The sequence below is a fragment of the Chenopodium album genome, chromosome 6 (genome assembly GCF_948465745.1).
Source record: "Chenopodium album chromosome 6, dcCheAlbu1.1, whole genome shotgun sequence".
Taxonomy (NCBI): Eukaryota; Viridiplantae; Streptophyta; class Magnoliopsida; order Caryophyllales; family Amaranthaceae; genus Chenopodium; species Chenopodium album.
The window spans coordinates 75,409,382-75,417,426 of NC_137839.1; the positions used below are offsets into that span (position 1 = coordinate 75,409,382).

Sequence of the window (8,045 nt, forward strand, 5' to 3'; positions counted from 1 at the left end):
TTGCACAATAGGCATAGTTGTTTAGGTGCTCAACTCTAGTTTTTTAGCTAGAAGTCCTAGATACCTGATGTCTTGATTATCTGTCAGTACTTCTAATTTAATCTTATAGTTTACACTATATTAGTGTGCGATGGCCTCACGTAATAAGACTTGCTCTTATCATGTTCAGGATGAAGTCACACCCCTATAATTGAATTGATGGTACTGGGATTTAAAGCCAGAAGGACGACATATAATGACATGTATTTCTTAGCTCGTCTTTTTTATTAGAATTTTGATTAAGGCTTTTGGAAATTCACGGTCTTCCATTCGTGGCCATTGTGAAGGAACTCTCTCGAATTTGCCTAAGGGAGTAGCTATGAAGGAGAAAAGAATAAGAAATGGATAGTTTCCTTAAATAACTCTAATGACCATTCACAAAAGACAAGGGGGGGTTTTCTTGGTCTAAAACTACTCTGTTTTGAATATTGTAGTATTTAATTTGAATACCAATTGAGACCACAGTTTAATCTTATTTTATACATGTAAGTTGAAGATTAAGATTTTCAGCTACTATTCTTTTGTTTGTCATCCATTAGCCTATTATATTAGAGTATAAAAAAGTATTACTTGTATCAAACTCATGCATGGTCAAAAAGTCAAAAATATCAATGTTTAGATCATAAAGTCAATTTTTTTTATAGAGTAGCTATTCTTACAATTACATCATTATTTCTTTTAATATTGTATTACTACCTTGACTTCAGATTGGAAGACCTTTTTTTTTGGATGCATTTTTTTAATATGTTGATTCAAACCATGCTGAATTGGTTAATTGATTGGTTAAACAGACAGTTTGGGTTGTCTGTTTTGTATTAGGATTATTCTAGATTTCTATCAAGTCAAGGGTTTAAATGTATAGGATAAATCAGACCCATGCTGGGGCTGGCAGTATGGCTCTGGAGCCAACACGAATCACGGTATGAGTTGCAACAATTTTGGCACGGTTAGGTTAGGTAAATGAGTACATGACACCAAGGTGTGAGCCATGCCTAGGCAGGACATGCCATCTAAAACACTGGCAGTCTCTCGATAGTGCCACATGAGTGTTGGGGTTATAGCCCATGAATGAGGCACAAGGTAAAACCCTTGCTTTTGTCTTCATTTAAATTGTTTTTGAGTCATTTTATCAGTTAATAATGTAACTAAATCTACTTAATACTTAGTGTTGATGTACTTTTGATGGGTGATATACATTTATTTAAGGATAGAGGGGGTTGAATAGTAGATAAATTCATACTATTGAAAATGACTTACCAAATAAAATTTGGTCATAAGTCCCTATTGAAAAATTTGAAGGTAAAAATGCAAAATTGATTACCTATATGAGCTATGCTCGGACAAGAAACTTGAATTTAATACAATAGCTCATATGATTTAATATTATGCTGATGAAGGTTAAAACAACAAACCTGTCAAAGTGTAAATTACTAAATATTGACAAAGTCTATTAACAAATTTTTTAATTCCACTATTACAATTTATGCAATTTATTTACTTGTAAGACTTGTTGGCCAAGTGTAAGAGCAAGATAGAGACCAGAAAAATCAAACTCGACGGGTGCTTCTAGCATTCTAGTAGTCAGACTTATGGGTTCATACATGGCCAGAGGTAAAATGAAAGGAATACGCGGAGCCTTGTGATGAATATATGTAGACATGTACATGAAAGAAGAATTCATGCATGACTAATTTAACATTGGTTTTAGGATAAAACATTCATATTTTCTCACATATTTGTATAGATTTTGCTGTTTGTGATAATCTATGAACATGTTTCTTCTATTCCTATTTTGCTTTTCTTTAATTTTTGGTTCAGTCCTAGCCAATATTACCACTACTCAACATCTAAGAGACCCACATGAATTAGTCTCTAGGAATTCCACTTTCAAATTTGGGTTTTTCAGCCCTGCTGATTCGACTAATCGCTATGCTGGGATATGGTACAATAAAAATGATTCTGATGTACTCGAAGTCATTTGGATAGCTAACAGAGACAGACCACTTAATAACTCATCTGGGGTGATCAGTATATCAGAGGACGGCGATCTTCAACTCTTGAATGGACAAAACAACACTTTCTGGTCAACTAACATAGCAGCTAATCATAAGGTAAATAATTCAGTTGCTCAGCTTTTGGATACTGGAAACCTTGTTTTACTTTCAAATGTCAGCGGCGATATCATCTGGCAGAGTTTTGACTATCCTACCGACACGTTGATGCTGCGTATGCAAATAATTGTTGATGAGGATAGAAATACATCACGGCAGCTTAAGTCTTGGAAGAGTGCTACAAATCCATCCACTGGACGCTTTAGTGCAGGCATTAATCCTCGCTTGCTTTCTGAAATTTTCGTTTGGGATGGTGATCGTCCTTATTGGCGGTCTGGACCTTGGAATGGTCATGTATTTATTGGAGTACCAAGTATGTATTATTTTGCTTTGATAGATGGATTTCGTCTTGATGATAACTATGAAGAAGGCACACTTGGCCTATCATTTTCAACGTCAAGCCAAAGAGTTACAGAACACTATGTTCTGACTTTTGATGGAGTAGTGCTACAAAAAGAATGGGATGAAGACAGAAAGAATTGGACAACTATATGGAAATCAATAGAAACTGAATGTGATGTCTATGGTAAGTGTGGGGAATTCGGGACTTGTAACTCAAATAATTCGCGTATATGTGGTTGCTTGAAGGGCTTTGAACCAAGAAATAACCAAGAATGGAACGAAGGGAATTGGACAAGCGGTTGTGTTCGGAGAACATCTTTGCAGTGTGGGGATATAGGAGCTGAAGAAAATGGGTTTTTGAGGTTAAGGAACATGAAGGTGCCAGATAATGCTGTGATGTTGAACACAGTAAATGAAGAGCAATGCAGGAGTCAGTGCTTAGGAAATTGTTCATGCTTGGCTTATTCTTATTATTTAGGTATTGGGTGTATGATCTGGAGGGAAAGCATGGTTGACATACAGGAATTCTCCTCCCTCGGTGTCGATTTATACATTCGTTTGGCTCAAAGTGAGCTGGGTAAGTAATTCTCTGCTCTGTGTTTCTCCCCTTACATGTAGCCTTATGATCAGTATTTTATATTATTTGTGCTCTGAACTTCTGTATATATATGTATTTTTATCTTGTTTAATGTGGGATTTTTGTCGATTTTGCAGAGGAAACTGGGAGTAGATGGAAACTTATTCTGGCAATCACACTGGTTTTGGGAGTAGTTATAGTTGCTCTAGTCATGTACTACATATGGAGGCGAATGAGGAGACGAAATGGTAATATTTTTGTCCTGCTAATCCATGATTTTTGTAGTCACATATTTTGAACTTTCTTAGTTTCTTATACAGAGTATATGATCTTCCTGCAGAAAGTAATGTTATCAGCAATAATGACACACATTCACATAGTATCAAGTTAGAATCCGGTTTTGATGATGTCAAGTTGCAAGATTTACCATTATTTAGATTTGAAGAGTTGGTAGCTGCAACAAACAACTTTGACTTAAGAAATAAGCTCGGTCAAGGTGGTTTCGGTCCAGTTTTTAAGGTAATGTATAGTTATGTTTTTGAAATTATATCACTTGGGTGTATAGACTTAAGAAAACATATATGTTATTATTTCCCCTGACTTAATACAGGGTAATTATAGGAGAAAATGTGTGTATGAATGGAACAGGAAAAAGAAATAAGAAGTTTATGGTATTAATTGTTTCTTATTCTCAGGGAAAACTAGAAGACGAACAAGAAATCGCTGTCAAAAGGCTTGCAAGGGCATCGGGACAAGGCTTACAAGAGTTTATGAACGAGGTGGATGTCATCTCCAAACTCCAACACAGAAACCTTGTGAAACTTCTTGGTTGTTGTGTTGATGAAGAAGAAAAAATGTTAGTTTATGAATACATGCCCAATAAGAGTTTGGATGCATTTCTTTTTGGTAAGTTCTACATTTTATAAGGTCTAACAATCTTACCATTATATACATGATACATCATCAAAATCCATATATTAGCATCATTAGCTACTAATTTAACTAAATTGTCTGTATATTGTTTCATCAGATTCAGGAGCTCAGGAGCTTCTACACTGGAGGAAGCGCTTAAATATTATTGAAGGGATATGCCGCGGCCTTCTTTACTTGCATCGCGATTCTAGATTGAGGATTATTCATAGAGATCTCAAACCAAGCAACATTTTGTTGGATGAAGACCTCAATGCTAAGATATCAGACTTTGGCATGGCAAGGATATTTGGTGGCAAAGAAGATCAAGGAAATACCAACAGAGTTGTTGGCACCTAGTAAGTATCCTATATAAATAAATTGTAATTTATAAAATGATTAGTATGTAAGTTACTAACTTGTTGATTATTTGTAACTACTTAAGCGGTTATATGTCTCCGGAATATGCAATGGAAGGACGCTTTTCAGAAAAATCAGACGTATACAGCTTTGGGGTGCTACTCCTAGAGATCGTTAGTGGTAGAAAGAACACTAGTTTTAACAACGACGATTCATTGAACCTCATAGGATATGTAAGCTAATACCACATTCTCCTTTGAACTTCTATGTTTTGTATATTATTCTGTGTACTGATTGATTGAACACAAGTACCGAATAAGTAATCAAACAATGTATGTTTATTGTTTTAGGCCTGGAAATTACGAAATGAGGATAACATTCATTCACTGATTGATACAACAATCAACAATCCATGCTTCCATGAGGAAATTTTGAGATGTATTGAAGTTGGATTGTTATGCGTTCAAGAACTTCCTGAAGAAAGACCATCGATTTCGACCGTTATTTCCATGCTTGATAGTGAAATTACAGATCTTCCACAACCAATGCAGCCTGTATTTATGCAAGGCAAAATCCAATGTCCTAGGAGATCCCCTCATAATTTTGACCAAGAGAATTGCTCTGTGAACAATGTTTCCTTAACTTCTCATATTAGTGGTCGATAATATAATTAAACTGCTCGATAATATAATTAAATTAGGGGAGTATTAAATGCAGGACAATTTTACCTAAATAAAGAATAAGTTTTTTTTTTTTTTAAATATATTCCAATTTTGTTCTTGTTTTAACTTAATCCTTTACACTTTTTTTAAATGATTAAAATTAAATCTTGTACACTCCTAACTATATAATCATCTCAACTATTTAATTTACAACCATATTCTAACATATTCAATCTTGTATCCTATTTAATACAGAGTATTCAATACTATACAAATTCCTAGACAATAATGAAGTGCACTAAGACATTTTTTTGAGGTATGAAAATTATGTGCTGTAATAGATGAACAATCAAACAACATAAAATTTCCATCTTATACGGCTAAGATTTTTGAAGGTCTCTAGCATCCCCCTTATACAATTTCCGGGGGTCTCAAGTACCCCCCTGCTAAGATTTCCGGGGGTCTTCAGTACCCCCCGGCTAAGATTTCCGGGGGTCTCTAGTACCCCCAAAAAACAAAGTCGGGGTACTTATAATGAAAAGTAATAACAATTCAACAAAAAATTAAACGAAAAAAACCTAAGACCGGATGGTTTATTATGAGCGGTGAACGACTTCTTCGTCTCTAGGGCTCAAATTGAAGAATTTTAAGGGAAATGGTGGAATGAAATGAATTGCAAAAAAAAAAAAAAAAAAAAAAAAAAAAAAAAATTGTGACTGAAATTGTGAATGAAATGAAAAAAATTGGCAAATATAATGAATTGCAAAATAAAAAATGTAAAAACAAAAGGCCCGGTGAAATGGCAAATCAGTTTTTTCATTTTGGAAAAGGGTATTTTAGTCATTTTATTATTTTCATATCATTAATTAATTTTTGCAATTAGGTTATTTTGTACTGCATTTAGTACTTGTTGAAACTCCCCATATGATGTAATTATGCTTTTAATAATAAGGAATTATAGTAATATAGTTGTAAACATGGACATAATTTATAGTCATACATTCATGAGATCAAAATCTTATTGTGCACATGCTTTCATTTTACGGCAACGTTGGATTTTTTTTTTTTTTTTTTTTTTCACGACTAATTCAAGTATCCTTTCCCACACAAAAAAAAAATAAAAAATTTAAGGTACATATAGTAATTTTTAGTGGTTAAATCCATTTGTTTTGGAGATTATTTAGGTCATATGTTGCGACTAGAAGAGACTTTAAGAAATTAGGAAGTCCTCCGTATATGTTTACTAAAAAAAACCGCATGTTTTATATTGGTCTATGATAAATAATAGGTTAATATTATCTTGTTAACAAAGTATATCTTTACAGAATATTAACTTATAATGTCAATTAATTATCTATTAGTCTTAATGTTAAAGGAAAAACAATTGGTTCAATTAATAACCTTACCCCGACCTAGCAAAACTGACCCGATTATTCGTTTATAAAATTATTCTATTCGGATATGAAATCGAGGAAATGTACTTGTAGTCTCGTACCCATATTCACTTGAACCAATTTTGATCCAAATTGAATTACACTTAATCTAAACTTTCAAAAATTTTAATAGTTATGTGCATAGGTATGTCGTGCAAGCTACGAAACTGAAATCCTGAGGATTCACAATAGCAAACTGGGCATGACAGGCAGCTTATTTGGAGGGAGGTCGAAAAAACCGAAGGAAAAGATTCCTCCACCTCCTCCTCTGATCCCACCGATCCAATACAAGATTAGATGACACTCATACATCATAGGACAACTCGATGATGAATGTGAGTTGTAATCTCCGACTACGTGGGTAGTGGTCTGGGCCTATTGATAAGTGTTTTATTTGTCCACTTATCATGGCATTTTTAACACAATTTTGTTGTCATTTTCCTCTCTTTACCCCCTTTTCGACTCCTTTTTTGTGTATGATTACAACTTTTGGCTTTCCCGATCCTTTTTATGTGTGTGTTCGTGTTTGTAGATGCAAGGAGAAATTGGTTATATAACATGAACATGAAGAACTATATTGGAAGCAAAGCACAAGAGGAGAGGGCGTGCAACCCCTGAGGAGAGGGCGCTCCTACCCCAAGCGCCACAATCTGCCTCTCTTTATTCCCAGCTAGGAGAGGGTGTGCACCATAGTAGGAGCGGGTGCTCCTCCCTGATCTTCCACAAACTGCCTCAAATTGCTGCAGGAGGAGAGGGTGCGCAAGAGCCAGGAGAGGGCGCTCCAGCCCGAGGAGCGGGCGCTCTCCTATGTAGGAGCCGCTCCTACATGCAAACCCGAATTTTTTGGGCGGATTTTACGATGTGATTTCGGGGTGTATAAATTCGACCCTTGGCTTCAGTTTTCAGCATCTTCTTCCTTGGAGAAGATCACCTTCTTCCTTTTAGTCTCCTTAGTCCCTTAACTCTCTAAACTCTTATTAATTAGCTTAGTTTCTCTCAACTCAATCATTGAAGTAGATTAATTGAAATTTGTATTCTCACTTTCAACATTTTCTCAACCTTGAAGCTTCATTAGTAATCTCTTTCCTCTATCTCTTACTCTTTAATTTTCTGTTTTTTTATTGCTTTGAATTATAGATTTCTCTCTTAATCTTGGTTAATTATTGTTTCATGTTCAATCTACTTTGTTCTTACTACTCTTTTCAATTTGTTAGATTAATTTTGAACTTAGATATTGTTGTTAGAATGTTCTTTACCATGTTTAGTGAGTAGTTAGTTAGCTAGGGGTTGGGTGAAGACCCAACCAAGCCATGGGTTGATTGATATTTGTGCTTGCATGTTCATTTTGGATTGATGATTGATTGTTAAAGAATTGGTTAATTGCATGTGTAATTGGATGGCCACTTATTGCTCATGTATTCACTTCTATGCTTGCATTGAAAGATGAGGTCTAGTTGTGAGCCCTTTCTTGTATGATTATGCTAAATTCCTCTTGATTACGGTCCCTTGTTTGGATGATGTAGTAGTTTTAGTTGCGGTAATTAGGAGAGAAATCCCAATTATTTGTGCCTTAGTACTATCTCAAACCGATCGAAAGACAAACCCGAGTTAG

The 8,045-nt window shown here is 34.9% G+C and overlaps 1 protein-coding gene across 1 annotated transcript; it reads left to right on the forward strand.

Annotated features, from left to right (window-relative positions):
- Positions 1 to 1,805: 1,805 nt before the first annotated feature.
- On the forward strand, positions 1,806 to 5,233 carry LOC145635317 (G-type lectin S-receptor-like serine/threonine-protein kinase At1g11300). The gene is made up of 7 exons (XM_081686595.1): positions 1,806 to 3,069; positions 3,207 to 3,317; positions 3,410 to 3,588; positions 3,765 to 3,975; positions 4,100 to 4,337; positions 4,424 to 4,571; positions 4,689 to 5,233. Exons 1-7 carry the CDS (start codon positions 1,806 to 1,808, stop codon positions 5,001 to 5,003), a joined length of 2,466 nt encoding a protein of 821 aa, XP_081542721.1. The 3' UTR covers positions 5,004 to 5,233.
- Positions 5,234 to 8,045: the final 2,812 nt, after the last annotated feature.

Bases quoted from the DNA above. Each gene is read 5' to 3' on its own strand.
- LOC145635317 (XM_081686595.1), top strand. From the start codon at position 1,806: ATGAACATGTTTCTTCTATTCCTATTTTGCTTTTCTTTAATTTTTGGT. The intron at 3,070-3,206 runs GTAAGTAATTCT...TCGATTTTGCAG, and splicing joins TTTGGCTCAAAGTGAGCTGG to AGGAAACTGGGAGTAGATGG. The intron at 3,589-3,764 runs GTAATGTATAGT...TCTTATTCTCAG, and splicing joins GTTTCGGTCCAGTTTTTAAG to GGAAAACTAGAAGACGAACA.